Below are 26,589 nucleotides of genomic sequence, written 5' to 3'. Positions count from 1 at the left end.
AATAACAATAATGATAACAGGAAAAAAAAACAGAAAAAACAAACAAGGAACAAAACAAATTTAAAAATTAGATCTGGGGTGTGTTTTGGTCTGTTGTTACAAGAAACTAGTTCCCAAAATTTAAGAAAAAAGGAAAAACATATATATATATATATATATATATAAATATATATATATATATATATATTTATATATATATACACAAAATAAAATAAGAAACACTAAAAGGTAACAAAAAATATATATAGTGTATATATAAAAATAAAAATTTAAAAAGAATTGAAAAATAATAACTGAAAAAAAATACTGAAAGACTAAAGAATAAAAAAACAATGGATGCTATTTATTGTTTTCCCCAAGAGCTTTGTAGGCCTCTATGACCAGTAATTTAGTGTGAGCCAGTTGTTCATACTAGTCTTCTGGGGGAGGGGCCCATTGCACTGATTCTCAGGTGTACTTGCCCTAGTGGAAATTCACCTCCAGTGCACAGGGAGGCAGGGCTCAGTGTAAGTAGCTCCGGATTCTTCTATGTGGCACTACTTTGCTTCCTGAAGGCTTTCAGCACTGACAGGAGCGATGAAAATGGTGGCACACTGCTCTAGCCCTGGAGCTGAAAGTTCATACCCCCGCTTCAGTAAGCCCACACAGAAAAGCAGTCCTTCACTCTTGTCTCGTGGGGTTCCGTCAAAACTCTGTGTTCACCTGGCCTGTGCCCGAGTGTTTTTATCTCGGGCACATGACTGAGTTTCAAAACTCCAAATTTTATGGATACCTCTGGTGCGGACCCATGCTCTTTCTCCCAGGGGAGGGAAGGGGTCTCCCCATGCTTTTGCTTTTGCTGGACCCCTGCCAGAAAAGCGGTCACATGACCGTACAGTGATTCACAGTTTATGGCAACCCAGAGCAGAAAGGCAGCACCTAGACCTGCTGTTTTCAGCCATTTTCCCACTCTTGTACCTGGGAACTCTGCCGCACTCAGGCACCCCTGTTCTTCTCATGATCCTGAGGATCCTGAGACCATGCTGAGGAGCCTGGGTTTCTGCCTCACTTTGCCACCCAAGCACCTTTAACCATGGGACACTTGTCACCATAGCAGACTTCTAAAAGTTCTAATTTTTTTGTTAATGATTTTATTTATTTATTTATTCATGAGATACACAGAGAGGCAGAGACATAGGCAGAAGGAGAAGAAGGTTCCCCGTGGGGACCCCCATGCAGGACTCCATCACAACCAGAGCCGAAGGCAGACGCTCAACCACTGAGCCACTCAGGCGCCCCTAAAAGTTCGAATTTTTCACTCTACTGCTTTTAATACTTACTGGTACCCTCCTTAAGGAGGCTCCCCTCCCTCCATCATATCCTGAGGTATCTCACCCAAGATCCAAGTCTCTATACCTCCTACCTTCCAAAAAGTGTTTACTTTTTTTACTTGCAGAGTTGCAGCATTTCTTTTCTCAGGCCTCTGATTTTCACAGGTACTCAGAATGACTGGAAGCTATCTAGCTGTATTCAAGGGACCAGACAAACTTAGGGTCCCTGACTCCTTTAACTCCATCCCCTATTCCTAAACTTCTTATAAAGGATTTAGCATAACAAAATGCTTCCCTAGCTGTCCATTCTGCCCCTCACACTTACTGAGTGATTACTATGTCCTGGGCACAGTTAGAAAAGTTTAATATTCATTAATCTTCACAAACTTTTTATGAAATAGATACTCTTATTATCCCAATTTACAGATGAGTTAAATAATCTGTCTAGGGTCATATAGTGAGTAAATGGTAGAAGTAGATTTGAACCCATTCAGTCTGGTTCTAGAATGTATGTCCTTCCTTACTGCTATGCTTCACTATGTATGTCAAGAGGAAAAGCACAGAGCTTCATACCATCTCCCTAAGCCACCCATGCGTGTCCAGGAGACTATACTGGAGTCTCGAAAAAGGACACTCTCAGAAGAGCAGGGAACCACTGCACACTGCAGCCTCTGGACTCAGATGAATAGGTAGACCCAGGGAAGTCTGGATAGAGGATGAAGACGAGAGGCTTGAGAGCCCCATGCTCCTTGCTGTCATGGACAGGGAGCCTGTGCCAGTTCCCTGGTTCTGACAGAGCTGGCTACGTTCTGCAAGAACAGGGCCCATCACGAGAAGGCGAGAGTCAGAGTGTACAGGCATGCCGTGTTCAAAAAGAAATTCAAATGCAAAACAAGCACCCAGGTTCCACATACACAACAGTTTCTAGCCAAACTGCAGAGCTGCGGAGACTACTTCCCAGCTATCTCAGCAGAGTAATCTGCTTTCCTCAGCATTCTCCTGCTTGAAAACTCTGGCTCCCATCTTCCTGCTTCCTCCAGCCAGCACACTGGTCTGTGCACTCTCCAGGCCTGGTAATGAGGCACTGCTTCAGAAATCTGCATAGAATAAACATGCTTTCTGCTAGCCAATCCTGTTCTGCAAGGACCCTGACTTGTGGACTTGATGTGCATGGTTAGAAACAAGGTGCCCAGTTCTTTCCTTCCCCACCGACACATGGGGGAATACCTTTCTAACATTTCCTTCTAGACACCACTCCAGGGAGTAGAGAAATAGAGGCCCTGCAAATATGAGCCCCAAACTCATAATCCCTGCTACCTGCCTCATCTCTAGCAGTCTGAAAGCCTTGTGCTTATACCCTTCTCCTCCTGGTGCCTTCCTGCTCTTCTTAACTACCTCTGGAGAGAGCACTCCATCCCCTCACCCTCAGTCTTCCCACAGGTGCAGCCATCCTCAGGATTCTTACCTTGGGGAATCTTTCTTTGTATACATGATTCATCATTATTATTTCACTGTCAAAGGAAACTGGGGACCGTCCAGGACTAAATAAGAAAGAAAAAAATGTGTTATTTTAGTGCCATGGATCTCTCCAGAAGAAAGATAACCATTCCCAGAGTCCTTGCCCTCCCACTGTCTGCAGTACACCCACACACCTTAATGCATGCTGAGTTCTGGAGTCTTCCTTTTTCCTGAAGTTCCCAGGACACCTTATTTGACTCAAAATGGTGCCATCTGGAACTAGGCTACCTTCCTGTAAGAAGCCTGGTTTTCACAAAGACCTCTGCCAGGGCCTGAAAAGGCCTAAAAGGAGGAAACCACTCCTGAGTCTACTCCTAGGTGGCTTTCCTAGGATGACCTCCCCAGAACAGAGCTCTCTGGGCTTTCTTTGCTTTGGCCAGTGGAGTTGAGCATACCCCAGCATGGGGTTCTAGGAATCAAATCAAATAAAACCACCACCAAAAAAAACAAAACAAAAAAACCCAAAAACAAACAAACAAAAAAAACAAAGGAAAACTGTATAAACCTATATCCTTTTCCAAATAAGCTGCAGCCAAGGAGGCTAACTTAGGCTCTGACCTGGGGGATAAATGAGGCCAATCCAGCCTGCAGTGAGTTATTAGCCTGGGTCACCTAAATATTCCTCTTTGGCCCATATGTAGTTACATCTTCTTAAAGGATTTCAAAGTTTGAGTCACACAAATAAATCGGTATTTGGATCCTGGCCAGTTTGGTGCCCCTGACGTGTTACCCTAGCTGAGCTAGGTTCAGAATTGTCCTGCTCTGCCTTTCCTCCCTGGAATGGGCCACGGTCTGCCTGCTGTATCAATACACATTATCAAGTATTTTAAGAGTAATATAGCAGGGACTTCCTGAGATACTATATCCCTCTCAGTCTCAAATGGCCTCAAACGAACCCTTTACCCTGTGGATTCAGAGAACACCAAGATTCAGGTATTCCTCTGAGTGAGACAAAGAAGGGCACTGGGATCCACACTCCACAAAAACTCAAATTTGTGTTTTTGATCCTCTGCACAACAGTACCAGTGATCATCTGCATCAGTCTCTGAACTTGAACCAGTCCTTGTGGTCTGGCTCAGCTCACTTCCTGATATTCAGAGTAGAAACATTATCTGAGGGCATTCTTCCTGGGAGGCCCTGCTCCTCTGTGCTCCTACCTCAAACATATTAGCCAATTAATTATTTCCCAGGGGCTCTGGAAAGCTGAACTCTGTCATTAAAGCCATGCCCATTTTATTTTCCATCCTCTTCCTCAACCTGGAATTCTGGCATAGTTTTACCAGCTAATGCCAAAGGAAAGCTAATTGAAGGAATTCAGAGTTAAGTAGTTGCCACAGACACTGTATGGCATACAAAGCCTAAATTATTTACTCTTGTGCTTTATAGAAAATCAGCCTATTCCTATGCCGTGCAAACAAGCTGAGCTCCACAGATCCTAGTGTTGCAGGCAGAGAGCAGTCCTCACCTGAGGCTGCGAGAGCGCGGCCGCATGGCTGGGGACTGCCGTCCCTCCTCATCTGGTACACTCTCTGTGCTGAAATGCTTCGTCAAAAAGTGCAGCTCATCGGCTGTAGGCTGGAAGGGCAACTGGTGCAGCTTTTCCTGTGAGGAACATGATGACTAGAGGGAAAAACATTAACAAGCAGCATTACAGACACGTCTGAGGCAAGTCCAGGAACAGATAGGACTTTCCAGTCAGTGTAAACCCACAGGTAACCCAAAGCAGGCCTTCTCTGCCTTGCTCCTTTTAGCCTCCACTGGGCATGATTCCCCCACTACTCCCTCAGAGCCTTTAGTCCTGAGGAAGCCAAGATACTAGGAGCCTTCATGAGTCTTGCAGGCAGTTGGACCCAGACATTCACAAGGTGTGGGAGCTCCATAACTACCTAGAGAACTTCTTTCAGTGGTAAAGAGCAGATTCTTCTGCATGGATGCTTTGCCCTCAGTGAAGCTTTTGGCTAGTCAGGATGGCAAGAAATTAATAAATCATGCTTCCTGGCTTAGGAACTGCTCCAGGTACACCCAGCCTACAAATGTTGGGAGAACTCATTAATGCTTCCTTTCGGCTGTTACCCACAGGACAACTGGCAGGGCTGAGGTTATGAAGGCTGTGACCAGACTCCAGGGACATGAGTAGGCAAGAAAATCCAGCAAGGAAGAAAATTACTTTTAGATCTGGAACCCAAAGACTAGATCTGACCTGAAAACAATGAAGAATTCCCAACATGGCCCAATGACTGAGTCTCCAGACAAGAGCCCACTGCCAACCACAACAGACCACCTGAGGAAGTGAGCCATGCCACTGCAGGCACCCCACAGACACAGCGACTGCTGTGACAGCCCTATACAGCACCAGAATCGGTGATATCCTCCTTTCTTGACAAGACTGGCTAAGAGAGCAGGCAACTCTAACATCATTGGCTTAGTTTCTGTTCATCAGCTGATGAGGAACCTGGGGTTTAAATATCTAAATCCATTTAGAGTCAAAGCTGCAGCACCACACTAAGAAAACTCTGTTGTCACAAGTGAGTCTCAATACCAAGTGAAAAATCAGAATTTTTTTTGGGGGGTGGGGCAAACAGCACAGGCTTCTGCCATGGAATGCTATAATACATGAAGCCGGAAATAGTTAATGGGAGGCCTCCACAAGGCTCTGTCTTGGCCACATTTTTGGAAATGGTTTGTATAGAGGCTGCAAAAAGTATCTTCACCCAACTGCCACTAACAGGAAGTAAAATTGGTATTTTAAAGTATCATAAAGACTCCTAACTCTGGGAAACGAACTAGGGGTGGTGGAAGGGGAGGAGGGCAGGGGGTGGGGGGGAATGGGTGACGGGCACTGAGGGGGACACTTGACGGGATGAGCACTGGGTGTTTTTCTGTATGTTGGTAAATTGAACACCAATAAAAATTAATTTATTAAAAATAAATAAATTATATATATATATATAAATTAAGTATCCCAATAAAATAAGCAGCAGCCATCGGTTGAGTCTATTAAAACTTATTGGTCAGAAAAAACAAAAAACTTATTGGTCAGATTATATATCATATATATATATGTATGTATGTATGTATACACATACATACACATATACATGACTCTTGCCTTAGATCTAAAAAGTTACCTGTCTGGGTAAAGGATTATGGGGAAAGAGGTATTTATCGGGAAAAGATCGACGCTTAACTGCTGCTAAAAGACCAATGAGATCTTTGATTAATTTATGAGCTATATCTAGGTCAAGGGAGGAAATGATACTCCTACCTGCTAGGGAGTCACAAATGTCAACAAGCTGCCCTGAGAAGACCTGAAGAACGGTGGAGGACATAGGGAATGGGCCACTCAACCCGCTGCCCAACCCAGCCTGCAAAGCCTACAGTACTTACTATTTGGCTCTTTACAGAAAAAGTTTGCCAACCTTGTCAACCTGGCTTCAGTTAAAACTTGTTCAATGAGTAAGACTCATTTTACGGTCAATTGTGCATAGCATTAATTAAGACATCTGTTGTGTTTTAGGCTAAAAATGTCTCTAAAAAAATATAACTAGAAGCCTTAGAGACAAGCCCAGGTTTTTTGCTGATACACATCAGACTTGAATATCAAATAACAATCATCCTTCCCATCTTTTTTTAAAAGGAAAAGGTGAAAGAAGAGAAAGAGGGTCCATCAGGCCTTTGGGACACACCAACTGCTCTTGGCTTCAGTTCTAGAAATAAGTGGGGGAAATAGGTGAAACATACTTAGGATCCCCCATGTCTGGCAAAGCAAAACTCTATCCTCAAGCCCTCCTCTGATTCCACTTAGAAAAACTGATGCCCAGAGAACATTCTGGTTAGTTCTTTCCAAAGTTGTTTAGATCTGGCTATAGCTGTTAAGGGTCACCACTGCCCCACTCAGCCTCATCCCAAGTAACCTTTTTGAGTTTGGCTTTGGAGGAAAAATTGAGAACCACTTTGCAACACTTGTAGGGATAGGCAGCAATAATCTGTAGGAAAGTAATTCCTCGGAGTGAAGGAGGCAGAGCCACGGATTTGGCTACTTACTGAGACAGTAGAGCTAGGAGTGTTGGTTCCATAGCCTGAAGAAGGCAAAGAGGCCAAAGACCAGCGCCGTCCATCAGTCCTATGTAAGATTAAGAATATTAGGCAGTTTCTACAGGACCCCACCCTGAGCCCTGGACCTGCCTGTCTTTCCATCAGCACTGTTTTGGGCAGTTGGTTCACTGGTAGGCTCTTCCTTATCTCTAGACAGTATTGCTTGGTCTAGTACATGCTCTCACATCTCTCTCCTACATGGAGCCTATGGTCATGTGTTTTCCACTGTAAAGACAAACATCTCTAACTAAAAAAGGAGTCCGTGACTTCAACATAAGAATACTGTGGTTCTGAAATTTAAAAAATAAAAAAAAAATAAAAATAAATCTTCATAGTCTCAATATATTCGCTTTTACTTATTTTTTCAACATATTCACTTTTAGAGAAGTAATGACAGAGGACTCCAGCTAAAGGCACCACCACAAACACAGAAATGCCACTGAAATGCAGCTTTTCCCTTTTTTGAAGGCTCCATGTGAAAGGCTCTTTGCTCTTTCCCAGGCCACTGGATAGACGAGGAAGAAGTGGACCGCCATCTGGGTCGGAGTGTGAATCAATCATTGGCAACCAGTCAAAAGTTACCTAAGATCCATTAGGACCCATAAAACCAGTCATTGAGAATGTTTGTAAGAAGTGGCAGTAACCTCATGAAAAAAGACCGAGGTGGTATATCCTTAGCTGTATATAACATTTTGGAGCAGGTTTCCCACTGCTCTAGAGAGGATGCATCTCAAAGTTCTCATCACAGAGAACCAGTTATTTGTTTTGCTATGTAGGAGAAAGCTCAAGCAAGTATCTGGTTTGAAGCTTTTATTACATGGATAGATGATTCTTTCCTGGACTAAGGGATGTGCTGTAACATAAGTGTTTTTTCTTGTGAAGCATGGGAGTATAGGAGAAAATTTCTTTGCTGTGACCACAGAACCTTAGAACATTAGCAATGGAGGACCTTTAAAATTTAAATACCCTCAATCTTCAGAGAAAACACTAGTTCCAGGGATTTGGGTGATGTAGTCCAGGCTTCACAGTTAAGGGAGGTGAGGAGAGGCGGGGAGAGGAAGGAGAAGAAAGGGGACTCAATCTTGCCAGGGCTTTCCCCTTCGAAGCACTCCTCCCCACTCCCACCAATACCGAGCAGGTTTTCCTACTATATACTCTGCAAGAGGACAGCCCAAGGCTCCATGCCACATGCAGCTGATTCAAACTTCATGCCACCCAGGCAGTTAGCTCTGCTGGAACCTAGTCTCTGAGGCAAAGAAATGTCCAGGAGGCTGCTCAAACATGATGTTCTCTCTGACCTCTTTTGTTTGGTCCTGGGATCTCTATATAAGAAAGCAAGTCAATTCTGGGAAAATAGAGCTCAGCAAAGATAGTACTAGTCTAACTCAGGGAGGAGTTTCCCAAACCATTGTCAAATAGACTTTTTCGCAGATCATCTTTCCTCCTTTTAAAAAGAAATGGAAACCAACTGCAGGGTATCCATTTTTCTGTAATCTGAAGAGCAAAGGCTACCACAGTCGGACCGAAATGCCAGTATAGGATGCCTCCATTTCCTCTGCCTGGTTATCTTGCTGAGTGAGTGCGGAAATTTGTGGGAATGAGGGTGACTTGTCCCTAGGCTCAGAAACCTGGAACCATTCAGCAATTCCTGCCTTTAAGTATATGAGCTCTGAGCCTTGGTTCCAGCAGGGGGTTCCCTTATGGCCTCTTTGCTAGATTTAAAAAGCCAAATGTTCATACCCACAGTCAGAGAAGACTCATTACAACCAGTTCTCACCAAGCACAATACCATAAATCATACTGTCTGGCCATGCATAGCAGTTTCCCAGCCCTTCTCCCCATCATGTCCACTATTACCTGTCTGCTCTGTGGCCATGGCTGCAGTGAAAAGACATATAATTGTGAGAATCAAATGGGACCAGAGAGACTAATCTGTTTAAACCCTGGCATTTGGTCAAGTGCAACAGGAACAAACTTTCTGTTTAGGAATGTGTGGAAGTTTGAAGGATTAATGGATCCTTAGTATTTCATTAAATCTGTGTTTTGTGATATTCCAAACCCATATGATCCTATAAGGTTCAAGCCTGACCTCAGTAACCTAGCAAACAATTCCTGAGTACCCTGTTTGGCAGGGCTGAAGTCTTCTTCCCCACCCCCTACAAACACCTAGCTGCTTTTTCTACTATGTCCTTTTAAGAGGACAGCCCAGAGTTCCATATTCCATGCACATGACTCAAACTTCATGCCACCTAGATAGGCCTGCTTGAATCTCATGGTAATACCAGGTCCCCAAATTCCTTAGTTGATCCTACTCCTAAAGTCCAGATAATGAGGTAGACACAAGAGCACCAAAGGAAAATGCTATTCCTTCTGCCTACAATGGTCTATACCCATGTCCTCCCTTTCAGCATGGCAGGCTCACTCTTATCCTCCAGTTCTTAGCTTAAAATTCAATCTCCTTCAGAGAGGCCTTACATGACCACCCTGTATAAATCCTCCAGCCCCATTCCCTTCCTATGCTTTCATGCAGCACCATGTTCTTTCACTTCATGGTATTTATCACAGTTTATAACTATGAATGTTTGCTTGTTCATTATTCTTTCCCATCACTCATTCAACCAAAAAGCACTGAGTAAGTGCTTTTTATACACCAGGAGACACAGCTTTCAATATATTAAGGGATCTCTATTAAAGGTACCTTTATTCTGGTTGAGGGGAGATAGAAAATAAGCAAATAAGAAAATATCAGATATTGAAAAGTATTAGTTTGAAAATAAAACAAGATGATTTGAGGAAAATCAGGAGTGGGGCCCTTTATGTTACATAGTTAGGAAAGGGCTCTCTGAGAAGTTGACACTTAAGATGAGAAATAAAAGAATGAGTTAAACTAAGTTAAGATCTGAGAAAACAGCCTTCCTTATAAAGGGGGTGCACAGACTCTACTAAGTCTACTGTCTCAAGAAAGTAGGAGCTATGTTTTTTAAAAGAATTATGGCTATATTGTTACGATTATATCACTAGTTACCCGGCACAGTACCAAGGCATACTGGGTGCTCAGTAAACATTTACTGAATGAATGGGAAATGACTCAATGCCATTTATAGAGATTGGTCACAGATCTTGCTGTCCCAGCATAGACATATGAGGCTACAGTTCATACATGAGACAGGAAATCTAGGATAAGAAAGACTTTCCAGCTAGGCTAGAAAGACAAATATGTCAATCCAGCATAGTCCTACCTGGATCCTTGGTTAACTAACTGTTAAGTTACACAGGGTGGGACACATCTGTCCATGGAACAAACTTAGATGACATTTGTTTTGAATGAATCACAAGGGGCACTCAAGTTAGCTATCCAACAACTCCCAACCAGTCCATGTTCACATCCTTTTCAGCTATATAAAATCATGGAGAGGAAGGGGGTAGATTTTTTCTGGGTTGTCATTTGAAGAGTGAGTTAATGCTGTTTCAAAGAATGTGCTCTTTTTCTGTTATCTCTTTTAAAAAAGGAATTTAAGTACAGAAACTGCTCTGGCATCAAGCTGCATAGATCATTTTGTGTCCACTAAAGGTTCCAAATCTGGAGCCATGATTTGTCTGGAGGACTTAATGCCAAAGACTGGCTCTAATCAAGAATACTTTTAAGAATAAAAAATAAAGTCAAAGAACATGAATTCTGCCAAGAAAGAATTTTAGAAAACATTTTAAAAAGTAAAATCATTTTCTGTGGAGCCTCGGTATGCAGTTTGGATGAATTCATCTCAGTTAGCTCAGAACGTCTCAAGAGGCCCTGGCAATGGACTGAGCTGTCAGGACTGCTAAAATGTTCCAGGGATAAGTTTATATCACTTCCACAGGGGTGAGATGCAAGGAAGAATATAAGCATGGCCCTGAAATACACCAAATATTTTCCGGATTCATGAGAGGATAAGTGAAGACTCTGTAGTTTCTTTTTCCCCTGGGAAAGAAGCAAATGAGGCCACCTCCAGCTCCTCAGAATTAGCTGAGAAAGGTTAATACCTTGGGTCCCCCTGGGAAGAGAGGCCATTTTCTCACTGATTATGCTAGGATAGCTCTTGGTCAAGAGTATAATGTTCTGGAACGTACCCTAGGAAACCAGGGACTTGTGATCATAAAAATAAACCCACTTCTTGCCCACTCAAAGAACTGCCACACACATTTGTCATAGAGGAGGTTTTCTATCAACTTACCTACGGGCAGGAACAAAGGAAAAGTGAGCAGGTGCACTTGGAGAGAAATTCCGGGGGCTATCCAAAGGACTGTTACCTGTGGATGGGGAAAGGGAAAGAAACCCTCTGTGAAGTCTGTTTCTGAGGAGGACTGAGGCAACCTTCAGGGAAGAAATCTCCCCCTAGCACTGGCAATTAGCACTCAAGTGGTTATGTATTCAGGCCCACCATCAGTTTAACAATTCCCTCTTTGTAAAAGTTTGGTAGCCCAGAGGTTTCTCCCTTGTTTCCAAGTTGCCTGAAACCATCTGTCTCTCAGACATCCATTCTAGTTATAGCAGCAACTGGCCAATTTCCTGCCCTCCTAAGGATACCTCAGGCTCAAATCTGCTTAAGCAAGTTAACCCAACTTTCCAAAGTCTTGAAGAACTCATTCAATGAGATGCTTATTGATGCAGATGCTTCAACATTTCTTGAAAGGCAACAAAACTCCTTCCTGGTCTAAAAGCCTCTTGGACATATATCTCTGTACACTGCATCCAAGGCTAACCCAGAAATATGCATGCTTAAGAGAAACTTAAGTTCTCCGGTGGGGACTCAGGATAGCAGCATTCCTTAAAAGAGACCAAACACCAGGCAAAAGCATGCGCAACCTCATCATGGTATAGGAATTACCTCCATTCCCTTATTAGTTTTCACATGTTCCCTGTAACTTGCTAACATATAGCACAGAAGGTTCGAACAAAACCATGCCTACCTTTGCACTAGTCACAATAGTTCTTGGACCTAAGACTGCCATATTTCTCTGGCCTAACTTCCAGGGAGGTTAGTATTCAGAAGCTTCTGATGGCAGAAGCTGTCAATGTCTCTCTACCAATGTGTCTCAAAGTAAGTACCACACTCCATGATGTGCTGACCACGCTGCCAATCTCTGTCTGCCTCCCTACTTCTGTACTCACTTCCCCACAAAGCACTTTTGTATCAGTTATATAAAGGCACTCTCAGGGCACCTGGCTGGTTCAATCAGTGGAGAGTGGGACTCTCAACCTTGGGGTTGTGGGTTCTGGCCCCACACTGGGCATAAAGATTACTTAAAATAAAAACCTTAAAAAATAATAATTAATAAATAAGCAAAGGTATTCTTTATGAGAAAACTAATTATAAGGAGGCATTTTCAGCTTCCATTTATCCCCTTGACTGGGAGCCTCAATGAGGTGCACAGCCTTATGCAGTAGGTCTGTTCTCAATCTAGTACCAACTCTGGGTTTCCCTTGCTCTATGACTAAGACTATCTCTTATGATTTATTCCTACCTCCTGGCTAGCACAGGCATCAGGATATGAGAAAAAATATCTGCAGTAATTGTTTCCTTAGCCAGGATTTAATAAGTATCAGGCCTCCTCAGAATTATTCAAAGCCTTTTTAAAAAATGATGTCATCTCAAAAATTAACAAATACCCTCAGTTTGATTCTTGAATGTAAAGCCAGATACCCTTTGTTGGCTCCCCAAACTGCTCAGCTAAAGCCTCAAAGATATTCCTGACCGTGAGTATCCTATACACAATTACTGCCCTTCCAAGGACCAGGTGTGGTGCTGGTTCTGGGGTAGAACACAAAACTCTTCCAGGTGCTAATAGCAATGCTAGGGGTTCAAAGAACATACATATGTGAAAAATAACACTAAGAGGGGGAAAAAAAGGCAAATCATCATCATCTTCACCACCACCATCATCAGGGCATCATTAAGCTAAAGACTTCAAGAAGTCTAATAATCCTTAGAAGAGAGTGAGGGATACAGAAAACACAGATGAAGAAATAATACCCAAGAATCTCCAGCATGAGCAAGAGGAAGAAAACTACACAAAAGCCCATTATAATCAAATTGCTCAAAACTCATGATAAAAAGAAAAGTCTTAAAACCAGTTGGGTGGTGGGCAAGAAAGACATGTTATATATAGAGGAACAAAGATAAAGATTTTAGCATATTTCTTATTGAAAACAATGTAAGGATACAACAGAGTGATATCTTTGAATTATGAAAAGAAAAACAAACCCACTAACCCAGAATCCTATACCCAGCTATTGTGTAAAAAAAAAATTGGTGGCTTTTGTCCTCAGTTCCTGGGAATGAGCCTAAATCTTTGGAATTTCCCAAGTGACAGGAGTGTCTTTGTTATTCATGGTGGGGCCTGATAGTTTATGCGAATGTGACTCAGGATGGTGGCTGGCCAGTCCAGAAAGACCAGCCATATGGTGGCAGGGTTGGTGCTCTAAGCCATTTGATATCAGTCTGACCTTCAGGGAATGGAAGGGGGGCTAGAAACTGAGTTTAATCATATATTCAATGAGTCCATCAATCATGCCTATATAATGAAACCCCAATAAACACCAAAACTTTGGTGAGCTTCCTGGCTATTACTCGGCATACTCTACATATCAGTGTGCTGGGAGGGTGCCGGATTCAGACATCATGGGAAGAAGGCATGAAAAGCTTCATATGTGGCACCATCCCAGATCTCATCTTATTAGTCTCTTCTGTGGGCTGATCCTGATTTATACTCTTTTTGCTATAATAAAACTCTATTTGTAAGTATAATACTTTTCTGAGTTCTGTGAGCCATTCTACTGAAATATTGACCCTGAAGAAGTAGTGGAAACCTTTGAATTTACATTCATTTGGTCAGAATTATGGGTAGCCTGGGAACCCCAAGCTTGCAGTTGGGTGTCTAAAGTAATGACAATTTTGTAGAGGGTTATGTTCAAAACCTGTGAAGTATGGCTTAATTCTGGGTAATTATAGTGTTAAAAGTCATTGTACCAGTGAAAATACTTCTAAAAAACAAGATGAAATATCTTCTCAGATTAAAAAAAAATCCTCAAGAACAGCAGCCTGTGCTACAATTAAAAAAAAAAAAAAAAGTCCTTTAGGCAGAAAGAAAATGATACCAGGTGAAAATATGGATCTACATAAAGAAAAGTTAACTACACAGGAAACATAAATATTTTTTTCTTATTATTTAAATCTTTTTAAGAATAATAAATGTTTGAACAAAAAAAATAAGGTGGTGTGGGATTTATAGCATAAGAAAAAGAGTTTGAACATCAGGCTGAAAGAGGGAAATGGAATGGTACTATTATTATACTATCTGTAAAGAGTATAATATTGATATATATTGGACAAACTAAAGCAACTACTAGGTAACAGTTATAGCTCATAAGCCAGGAAAAGATATAAAATGGAATAAAAACCAATCAACCTCCAAAAAAGCAGAAAAAGATGAATAGGACAATTAGAAAACAAACAGGACGATGACAGATTTAAATCAAATCATATCAACAAGAGTAAATGTAAGTAGTCTAAAAGCCCCAAATAAAAGGCTGAGATTGTCAGATTGGATTAAAAAGAAAGAACCTATTAAGGAAACTGAAACCATATTAATAACCTTTGAAAAAGAAAACATCAGTCTCAGATGTCTTACTGATAAATTCTATCAAATACTTCAAGAAAAACTAGTACCTCTGCAATTTCTTACAACAGAAGTGGAAAGAACACTTTTTAAACTCCTTGTAGGGGATCCCTGGGTGGCACAGCGGTTTAGCACCTGCCTTCAGCCCAGGGCGTGATCCTGGAGTCCCCACGTCGGGCTCCCTGCATGGAGCCTGCTTCTCCCTCTGCCTGTGTCTCTGCCTCTCTCTCCCTCTCTCTGTGTATCTCATGAATAAATAAATAAAATCTTAAAAAAAAAAAACTCCTTGCAAAAGGCCAGTATTACCCTAATACCAAAACCAGATTAAAACACGACAAGAAAGCTACAGACCAGTATCTCTTATAGATATAGATGTAAAAATTCTCAACAAGACATTAGAAATATAAAATCTTACAATGTATAAAAAATTACAGACCACAATCAAATGTAATTTACTCCAAGTACGCAAGATTAATCCAACATTTGAAAATCAATTAATATAATCCACCACAACAGATTAAAGAGGAAAAACCATATATAATTGCATGAATTGATTCTGAAAAGGTATTTGACAAAATCTAAAATCCATTCCTGATGAAACTCCCAGCAAACAAGAAATAGAGAGGAACTTCTTCAATTTGATCAAGAACATCTACAGAAGACATACTGCTAACGGTGAGAAAGAGGATGCTTTCCCTCTAGAACTGGGAACAAGGCAGAAATGTCCCCTCTCACCACTCTTATTCAACATCATACTGAACATCATAGTCAGTGCAAAACATTTTTTAGAAATTTTACTTACTTATTTGAGGGAGAGAGAGAGAGCACACACACAGACACACAGACACACAGACACACACACACCCACACAAAAGCAGGGGGAGGGGCAGAGGGAGAGAGAATCTGAAGCAGACTCTGAGCCTGCATGGAGTATCATGCCAGACTCGACCTCATGACCACAAGCTCATGCATGACCTGAGCCAAAACCAGGAGTCAGACACTTAACTGACTGAGCCACCCAGTGCCCAGCAATAAGATTTTTTTTAAAGTAAATAAAGACAAATATATTGGGAAGTAATAAATAAAACTATATTTGTCTGCAGATGACAGGATTGTCTATGGAGAAATTAAAGAACTGAAGAAGAAGAATCGAAGAATTGAAGAAGAATCTAATCAAAGAAGAAAAAAAGAAAATGAAGAAAGCAAAATATCACTGCTGGAACTAATAAGCAAGGTCACAGGATACAAGGCTAATATAAAGTCATTTGCTTTCCTTTATTCCAGCAATGAACAATTGGTACTTGAAATTAAAAATAATACACAAGGGGTGCCTGGGTGGCACATTCTGTTAAATGTCTGCCTTAGGCTCAGGTCATGAAATCAGGGTCCTGGGATCAAGCCCTGTGTCAGGCTCCCTACTCATCGGGGAGTCTGCTTGTCCCTCTATCCCTCCCCCTGCTTGTGCTCGTTCTCTCTCTTTCTCAAATAAATTTTAAAAATCTTTTAAGAAATACAAAATACAATTAACTTTTACATAAAAATGATTTTTTATGAAATCTAACAAAATATATACACCATCTATATGCTGTAAACTATAGTGATGAAAGAAATCAAAGATCTAAATAAATGAAGTACTGCATGTTCACAGATTAGAAGATTCAATATTGCTAAGATGTCAATTCTCAACCTAATCTACAGATTCAAGGCAATTTCAATCAAAATCTCAACAAGCTAGTCTGTGAATGCTGACAAGTGGATTCTAAAGTTTACATGGAAAGGTAAAATAACCAGAAAAGCAACACGATACTGAAGAACAAAGACCATTACTTGACTTCAAAACTCACTATAAAGATCAACATCACTAGTCAGCAGAGAAATGCAAATCAAAACCACAATGAGATATTACCTCATAACAGTCAGAATAGCTAAAATTAACAACATAAGAAACAACAGGTGTTGGCAAGGATGTGGAGGGGAAAAAACCTTCATGCACTATAGGTGGGAATGCAAACTGTTGCAGCCACTGTAAACGGTATGGAGTTTCCTCAAAAACAACCCAATTTATTATTTTTATTTTTTATTTAAATTATATTAACATATAATGTATGGTTAGTTTCAGAGGTAAAGGTCAGTGATTCATCAGTCTTATAATACCCAGTGCTCATTACATCATGTACCCTTCTTAAGTCCATCACCCAGTTAACCCCCTCACCCCCTCCCCCTCCAGCAACCCTCAGTTTGTTTCCTATGATTAAGAGTCTCTTATGGTTTGTCTCCCTCTCTGATGAAAACAACCCAATTTAAAAAGGAGGAAAAAGATCTGAACAGACACCTGACCAAAGAAGATAGACAGATGGCAAGTAAATACTAAAAGTCATGTGTCATAGGGAATTACAAATTAAAACTACATGAGATACTCATACACACCTATTAGAATGGCTACAATATCTAATGTTGGTAAGGATGCAGAACAACAGGAAATGTTACTCATTGTTGGTTAGAATGCAAAAAAAAAAAGCACAGCCATTTTGGTAGACAGTCTGGCAGTTTCTCACAATGCTGAACATAGTTTTATTGCTCAATTTAGCAACTACATTCCTAAGTAATCACTTAGGAATTCAATTGAATCACAATTCAATTGAATTGAAAACTTATCCTCACACAAAAATTAGCACATGGATGTTTACAGCAGCTTTATTCTAATTGCCAAAATTTGGAAGCAACCAAGATGTCCTTCAGTAGATAGATGGATAAACCATGATATATCCAGACAATATCATATTATTCAGCACTACAAAGAAATGAGCTATCAAGCCATGAAAAGACATAGAGGAAACAAATGTATATTACTAAGTCAAAGAAAAGTATTATCTGGAGGTGTCTTTGGGTCTAAAATGAATCTCTTGTAGATAGCATATGAATGGGTCTTGCTTTTTCATCCAATCTGATACCCTGTGTCTTTTGATTGGAACATTTAGCCCTTTCACATTCAGAGTAACTACGGAGAGATATGAATTTAGTGCCACTGTAGTATCTGTGAAGTTGATGTTCCTGTAGATTGTCTCTGTTTCTTTCTTGTCTAACTACTTTTGGGCTCTCTCTTTGCTTGTAGGATCCCCTTTAATATTTCTTGCAGGGCTACTTTAGTCATCACAAATTCTTTTACTTTGTTTCTCCTGGAAGCTCTTTATCTCTCCTTCCATTCTCAATGACAGCCTTGCTAGATAAAGTATTCTTGGCTGCATGTTTCATTTAGTAGCCTGAATATATCACCTTTCTGGCCTGCCAGGTTTCTATGGATAGGTCTGCTGCCAATCTAATGTTCCTACCTTGTACATTAAGGACCTCTTATCTCAAGCTGTTTTCAGGATTTTCTATCTCTGAAATTTGCAAGTCTCACTATTATAAATCAGGGTACTGATCTTTTTTTATTGATTTTGAGGAGGGGTACTCTGCACATCCTGGACTTGAATCCCTGCTTCCTTCCTCAGATTAGGGAAGTTCTCAGTTATGATTTGCTCAAATATACCTTTTGTCCTTCTCTCTCTTTCTTCTTCCTCTGCACCCCAATAATTCTAATATTGTTTTACTTTATAGTATCACTGATTTCTTGAAGCCTCTCCTCATGGTCCATTAGTTGTTTTTCTCTTTTCCTCAGATTTCTTCCTTTCCATCATTTTGACTTCTATGTCATTGATTCTCTCCTCTGCCTCATTTACCCTGGCTGTTAGATCATCTGTTTTAGACTGCATCTCTTTGCAGCAGTTTTAATTTCGGCCTGCTTAGATTTTATTTCTGCACTAAGAGATTCGCTAGTGTCTTTTATGCTTTTTTCAAGCCTAGCTACTAACTTTATAGTCATTATTTTGAATTCTAGCTCTGACATTTTACTTATATCCAATTTCATTTGATCTATAGTAGAGAGTATTACTTCTGGTTCTTTCTTTAATTGTGAATTTCTCCTTCTAGTCATTTTGTCCAGAGAAGGACAGATGGGAACCATTTATCATGCTAACAGACATCAAAAGAAAGCTGGGGTTAGCCATCTTTAAATCATACAAATTAGATTTTAAACCAAAGACTGTAACAAGAGATGAAGAACAACACTATATCATAACAAAAGGGTCTATCCAACAAAAATATCTAACAATTGTAAATCTTTACGTACCTAACTTGGGAGCAGCCAATATACAAACCAATTAATACAAAAATTAAAGAAACACATTGATAATAATACAATAATAGTAGGGGACTTTAACACCCCACTCATAGCAATGGACACATCATCTAAGCAGAAGATCAACAAGGAAACAAGGGCTTTGAATGACACCCTGGACCCAATGGACTTCACAGATATGTTCAGAACATTTCACCCTAAAGCAGAATACACACTCTCCTCAGGTGCCATGGAACATTCTTCAGAATAGATCACATAGTGGATCACAAATCAGGTCTCAGCCAGTATAAAGATACTGAGGTTATACCATGCATATTTTCAGAACACAATGCTTTGCAACTTGAACCCAATCACATGAGGAAACTTGGAAGGAATTCAAATATTTAGAGGTTAAAGAGCATCCCACGAAAGAATGAATGGGTCAACCAGGAAATTGAATAATTTTTAAAAATGCATGGAAACAAATGAAAATGAAAACAACTGTTCAAAACCTTTGGGATGCAGCAAAGGCAGTCCTAAGAGGGAGGTAAATAGCTATACAAGTCTTTCTCAAGAAATTAGAAAAGTCTCAAATATACAAGCTAACCCTATACCTAAAGGAGCTGGAAAAAGAACAGCAAATAAAGCCTAAATCCAGCAGAAGAGAAATAATAAAGATTAGAGCAGAAATCAATGAAATAGAAACCAAAAGAACAGTAGAACAGATCAATAAAACTAGGAGCTGGTTCTCTGAGTTAATGATATCAATAAACCCCTAGCTGGATTTATCAAAAAGAAAAAAGAACCCAAATAAATCAAGTCATGAATGAAAGAGGAGAGATCACAACCAACATCGAGGAAATATAAACATTTTAAGAACATATAATGAGTAATTATATGCCAACAAATTAGGCAATCTGGAAGAAACAGATGCATTTCTAGAAACATAAACTACCAAAACTGAAACAGGAAAAAATAGAAAACTTGAACAGACCTATAACCAGCAAGGAAATTGAAGCAGTAATAAAAAAAAAAAAAAACAAAAAAAAACAAAAAAAACCTCCATCTAAAGAGTCCAGAGCTGATGGCTTCCCAGAGGAATTCTATTGAACATTTTAAAGGAAGAATTAATATGTATTCTTCTGAAGCTATTTCAAAAAAAAAATAGAAATGGAAGGAAAACTTCCAAACTCATTCCATGAAGCCAGCATTACCTTGATCCCAAAACCAGACAAAGATCTCACCAAAAGGGAGAATTACAGACCAATATCCCTGGTGAACATGGATGTAAAAATTCTTACCAAGATACTAGCCAACAGGATCCAATAGTACATTAACAGGATTACTCACCACAACCAAGTGGGATTTGTTTCTGGGCTGCAGGGGCAGGTCAATATTCACAAGTCAATCAACATGATACATCACATTAATAAAAGAAAGGACAATCCTCTCAATAGATGCAGAAAAACCACTTGACAAAACACAGCATACTTTCTTCAGCATACATATTAATTCTTCCTTTAAAATGTTCAATAGAATTCCTCTGGGAAGCCATCAGCTCTGGACTCTTTAAAACTCTCCACAGTGAAGGGATAGAGGAGACACACCTCAATATCATAAAAGCCATATACAAAAAGCCCACAGTGAATATCATTCTCAATGAGGAAAAACAGAGCTTTTCCCCTAAGGTCAAGAACATGACAGGGAGGTCCACTCTCACCATTGCTGTTCAACATAGTACTAGAAGTCCTAGCTTTAGCAGTCAGACTACAAAAAGAAATAAAAGGGATTCAAGTTAGCAAAGAAGTAAAACTCTCACTCTTTGTAGATTACATGATACTTTATGTGAAAAACCCCAAAAAACTCCATCTCAAAATTGCTAGAACTCATGCAGGAATTCAACAACACGGCAGGATATAAAATCAGTGCACAGGAATCAGCTGCATTTCTATACACTAACAATGAAGCAGAAGAAAGAGAAATCCGGGAAATGATCCATTTAGAATTGCACCAAAAAACATAAAATACCTAGGAATAAACCTAACCGAAGAGATAAAGGATCTTGTCTAAAAACTAAAGAACACTTATAAGTGTTCCTCAATAAGAAATTGAGGAAGACACAAAGAAATGGAATAATGGAATAATATTCCATGCTCATGGATTGAAAGAACACTGTTAAAATGTCTATGCTACTCACAGCAATGTACATAATCAATGCAATCCTTACCAAAATACCATCAACACAGTGCTGGAAAAAATAATTCTAAAATTTGTATGGAATCAGAAATGACTCCAAATAGCCAAAATAATGTTGAAAAAGAAAACCAAACCTAAAGGCATCACAATTCCAGACTTCAGGCCATACTACTAAGCTGTAATCAAGACAGTATGGTACTGGCACAAAAACAGACACAAAGATCAATGAAACCGAACAGAGCACCCAGATATGGACCCTCAACTCTATGGTCAATTAATCTCTGACAAATCAGGAAAGAATATCGAATGGAAGAAGGACATTCTCTTCAACAAATGGTGTTGGGAAAATTGGCCAGCCACATGTAGAAAAATGAAACTGGACCATTTTCTTACGGCATACACAAAGATAAACTCAAAATGGATGAAATATCTAAGTGTGAGACATGAATTCATCAAAATCCTAGAGGAGAACCCAGGCAGCAAGGTTTTTGACCTCCGCCATAACAACTTCTCAATAGACAAGTCTCCAAAGGCAAGGGAAATGAAAACAGTAATGAACTACTGGAGCTTCATCAAGATAAAAAGCTTCTGCACAGCAAGAGAAACAGTCAACAAAAATAAAAGGCAATCTACGGAATGGGAGAAGACATTTGCAAATGGCATATCAGATAAAGGGCTAGTATCCAAGATCTATAAAGAACTCAATACTCAATACTCAAAAACCCGAAAAATCCAGTCAAGAAATGGGTAGAAGACATGAATAGACATTTCTCCAAATGTCCAACATTCATGGCCAACAAGCGCATGAAAAAATGCTCCATAAAAACACTTATTATCAGGGAAATAAAATCAAAACCACAATGAGATACACTTTACACCAGTGACAATGGCTAAAATTAACAGACAGGAAACAATAAATGTTGGCAACGATGTGGAGAAAGGGGAACCCTCTTGCACTGTTGGTGGCAATGTGAACTGGTACAGCCACTCTGGAAAACTGTGTGGAGGTTCCTCAAGAAGTTAAAAATAGAGCTACCTTATGACCCAGCATTTGTGCTACTGGGTATTTACTCCAAAGATACAGATGCAGTGAAACAATGGGACACCTGCACCCCAGTGTTTGTAGCAGCAATGTCCACAATGCCAAAAATGGAAAGAGCTGAGATGTCCTTCAACAGATGAATGGATAAAGAAAATATGATACACACACACACACACACACACACACACACACACAATGGAATATTGCTCACCCATCAGAAAGGATGAATACTTATCATTTACATCAATGTGGATGGAACTGGAGGGTATTATGCTGACTGGATTAAGTCAGAGAAAGACAATTATCATATGGTTTCACTCATATGTGGAATATAAGAAACAGCACAGAAAATCATAGGGGAAGGGAGGGAAAACCAAATGGGAAATTGAGGGAGAGGGAGAAAAACCACTGAGTGACCTTGACTATCAGAAACAAACTGAGGGTTGCTGAAAGGGAGGTGGTGGGGGGATGGCGTAATCGTGTGATGAGCATTAAGGAGCACACATGATGGGATGAGCACTGGGTGTTATGCACAACTAATGAATTATTGAACACTGTATCTCAAACTAATGATGTATTGTTTGTTGGCTAATTGAATTTAAATTAAAAAAAGAAAAACACTATCAACCAACTTGACCTAATTAATGAACACTTAACAAAAAAAAGGCAGAATGTACATTCTTTTCAAGTGAACATGGAACATATACTAAGAATGATCATATTCTGGGCCATTAAATAAGATCCAATAAATTTAAAAGAATTCAAGACATATACGATATTGAATAAAAAATCAGTAACAGAATGAATGATCTCTAGAAAATCTCCAAATCTGTGGAAACTAAACAACATACTTCTGAATAACTGAAAGAATTAATCAAAAGGAAATGAGAAAAGTACTTTGAACCAAAAATTAAAACATAACATCTGAAACCACTAAAGCACTTCTTACTGGGAAAACTGTATTACTAAACACTAGAAAAGAATGTTCTAATGTTACTAAACATTAGAAAAGAAGGGCTAAATTCAATGACCTTAGCTTCTATCTTAAATCAGAAAAAAAAGATATATATATAAAACACAATACATGGTAGTTAAGACACAATGCTCTAAGATCAGAAACAAGGCCAGAATGTCTATGCTTTATATTCAGATTTGTACTGAAAGATCTAGTAAGTGCAACAAGAAATTTTTAAGAAGTAAAAACCATCCAGATCAGAGAGCAAGAAATAAAATAAAATTGTATTTATTCATAGACAACCTGATTGTCTACATAGAAAATCTGACAGAATCTTTTTTTTTTTAATCTGACAGAATCTACAATAAAGCTATATAAACGAGTTTAGCAAGGCTATGGGAAATAACAATACCCAAAAATTTATTATATTTCTATATGCTAGCAATAATCAGAAATTGAAAATAAAACCAATACCATTTATTTTGCTTCCTATTTTTGAGTGTAGTATGATTGAAGATGGTTTATATTTTCAGAAATTTTAGGTCTTTTGCAGCTTAGTTTTTACATTTATTTCATAACTTGGTTTTATTATAGATGAAAATGTCACAAAGATATGTAACTCCCAATGGAAGTAGTGCTTTACTAGCTCTATTTATTAGATCATGGTACTCATTTTTCAATTCCACCCAAAGGATGATAAATTTCTATCTTCTGTGATGCCAAGCAGTTTTTCTTGAAAATGAATGGAAAGATTTCTAATGTTATTATATTTTAACAAATAGGTTCAAAATCTATTAAACCTTTCATTGGGAAGATGAGAACATTTTATTTCCAATGTTTTTAAGAGGCAGACTTATCTGTTTTAGTAAGTGGCATTATTTTTGTCAACAAAATCACATACAGATGGGAACATTTCCAAATATCCATTTTCAAAATGCTCTCTCCATGGCACAAATTTCTTTCAAAATGCAGCTACTTTTTCACTCACTGATACATGTCACCTTCACCTTGAACAGACAATTTGTCACTGCTGCCCAACCCCCAATCCCAACTCCTAGGCAGCATACTACTGAAAACCACTTGCTAGCACAGAAAAGCTCAGCAAATTTGGAACACTTGACATTTTATAAAAAGAAATTGCTACAACATTTAGTTTGAAGATTCTTTTAAGTAATGTGCCACAAGATAATCAGTAAATTTCATTCTTATACAAACCATTTCAAAGGCTCCCTCCACACTGTATTATAAGGTTCTGTAAAAATGCACCTGTTAAGAGAATAAGGTGGTGGTTACCAGGACAGGGTTCGGGAGGATGAGTTAAATAGGTGAGGGGATGAAGAGTACACTATTCTGATGAGCACTAAGTAATGTACAGAATTGCTGAATCATACTGTACACCTGAAACTAACTTAAAACTGTATGTTAACTATACTAGAATTTTAAAAAAAGAGAGAGACTTACATAATAGCAAAAACTGAGGGTGAAGTGGGAAATGCAACTGTAAGCTGCAATGTGTTGCAATTTGCTCAAGGAAAATGAGAGTGTACAAGGGAATTCAACTCTGTTCATGGTATATTATGTACAGTTTATGACACATGTGGGTAGTATCAGTGTCAATCCATACCTAAGTGCTAGTAAAGCCTGATTTAATTCTCATTTTTCATGGTAAAAAGTAAGTTTTAGTATCCCCCCCCGCCCCCAATGCCCAAATGGATCATCTTTAGAGAACCACTTTGGAGAATGTTGCTATTCAAAAATTCTAAGTAGTAGAATGACAAAAACAAAGTGATATATTAGGATAAAAAGGCCAGTTTCAAATTTTGAAATAGAACAGAAAGAAAGAAGAATTTCGGAGTTTCTTCAATATGTCAAATGAAAGGTGATTAGGGCCTCCATAAGACCAAAATAAAGTCAGAATATGTTCACCCAGAGTTTATCAAAGGCTTTTTATTTTCTGCCTTTTTTTCCCCCTTCCTCCACCTTTTTCTGAGTCAAACTGAGTATGTCCTCTGTTTCTTTTCTGTTCACCTATTTTTTAATCCTTGATGACATCTACCAGAACTAAAGCCACTGTATGGTACATCTTTATTCCCATGCCAATAAAGTAAGTACTTACTAATTTATCAGTTTTTAAGGTTTATGCATTTGTTCATTAGAACTTTTTAGAGCTGATTCATATTTAATATCTTAATATCAAATAACATTTTAATATCAACATCAAAGTAAGGAAGTGGCTTGCAAGTTATGGGGTAGTTGCCAGGAAACAGTCAAAAACAGTTGCCTGTGTCTGAGATGGTAATCGTTGGCAAAAAAAAAAATTCTATAGTTTAAAGGGAAAAGATAATGTCTAAAAGCTGACAAAATAACAGATTGTAACAAGCATTTCTTCAAACTGGCCAGGCTCCAACAGACTTTTCAAAAGATACTATACTGACCCTAACTGGGTGTGCTACAATTTAATTATGACACCAACCACACATAGTACAGATTAAGAGCAAAGCCCTGGAGACTGCCTCACTTCCTACCCCAGCCATAAATCTTGAAGGTGACAAAGGCCACCTGCACTTTGGATATACTGACTATAAAGCTGGAGGTTTTCCATAGCTCCCTGCTCCAGGTTCAATAATTCACTAGAACAATTCATAAAACTCAAAGTGTTATATTTACTATTACAGTTTTACTATAAAGGATGCACATAGGCAAAGTCAGAGAAGGAATGTAGAGCTTCTGTACCCTCTCCTTGTGTAATCAGGGTGTGTCGCCCTCCCAGTACATAAATGTGTTCACCAAACCAGGGAGCTCTACTCTGAGCTTTGGTGCCTACAGTTTTTTTAATGTGGTCTCATTACACAGGCACAACGGATTAAATCATTGGCCACCCAACTGAACTCAATCTCCAGCTCCTATCCCTTCCCCACGAGGTTGGGCTGGCCCAAAGTTCCAATTTTTTAATCATGTAGTTGGTCTTCCTTCTGGGTGACCAAGCCTCCATAAAGCTACATAAAGGGCCACCCTGAACTGTCCTGTTAGCATAACAAAAACACTCCTATCACTCAGGAAGTTCCAAGGTTTCTAGAAGCTCTGTATCAGGAACCTGGGATAAAGACCAGAGAAACTTATTATACCAACCAGATGCCATGACCTAAAAATGGCATGCTACTTTTCCTATGTTTTCTCTACTTCTCCAACATTCATTTTACCTTAAAAAGGCCAAAATTACCAATTGAAGGTTATGATAGAATAAAATCAATAACTTGGATTAGTCTTATTTTGAGGGAAAATTAAGATGTTAAAAATGGAGGTGGGTGGGGAGATGGGTTAAATAGGTGATGGGGGTTAAGGAGAGCATTTGTTGTGATGAGGATTCAGTGCTGTGAAACAGTGTCGAATCACTGTACTATACACCTGAAAGTAATATTATGCTGTATGTTAACTGAAATTTAAATAAAAACAAAAAATAAGAAAATTAAGTTTTAGAATATTAACATTTTGAAGCAAATATTTATTTTTTATTTTATTTTTTAAAAACAGGGAGCCTGATGTGGAACTCAATACCAGGACCCCATGATCATGACCTGAGCCAAAGGCAGACGCTCAACTACTGAGCCACCCAGGTGTCCCTGAAGCAAATATTTAAATTAATTCTTAAAAATCACATTAT

General features: G+C 39.2%; 1 protein-coding gene across 12 annotated transcripts in view; it reads right to left on the bottom strand.

The window, feature by feature from the left end:
- MAST2 (microtubule associated serine/threonine kinase 2) overlaps nucleotides 1-26,589 on the bottom strand; it is a 217,768-nt gene that overhangs the window by 26,082 nt on the left and 165,097 nt on the right. For 8 of the 12 annotated variants that reach the window (XM_041738478.1, XM_041738473.1, XM_041738474.1 and 5 more), the window contains 5 exons: nucleotides 11,135-11,210; nucleotides 8,781-8,801; nucleotides 6,873-6,951; nucleotides 4,294-4,448; nucleotides 2,776-2,851 (listed from right to left, as the gene is read on the bottom strand). In XM_041738478.1, the coding sequence (XP_041594412.1) occupies nucleotides 2,776-2,851; nucleotides 4,294-4,448; nucleotides 6,873-6,951; nucleotides 8,781-8,801; nucleotides 11,135-11,210 (407 nt within the window). The remainder of the gene's footprint in view (nucleotides 1-2,775; nucleotides 2,852-4,293; nucleotides 4,449-6,872; nucleotides 6,952-8,780; nucleotides 8,802-11,134; nucleotides 11,211-26,589) is intronic. The other 4 variants (XM_041738476.1, XM_041738483.1, XM_041738484.1 and 1 more) reach the window with 1 other exon arrangement.

Source organism: Vulpes lagopus, chromosome 23, assembly GCF_018345385.1.
Source record: "Vulpes lagopus strain Blue_001 chromosome 23, ASM1834538v1, whole genome shotgun sequence".
In the NCBI taxonomy this organism is placed as follows: domain Eukaryota; kingdom Metazoa; phylum Chordata; class Mammalia; order Carnivora; family Canidae; genus Vulpes; species Vulpes lagopus.
Note: the sequence above shows the minus strand (reverse complement) of the source record. Positions and strands in the feature narration are given on the sequence as shown.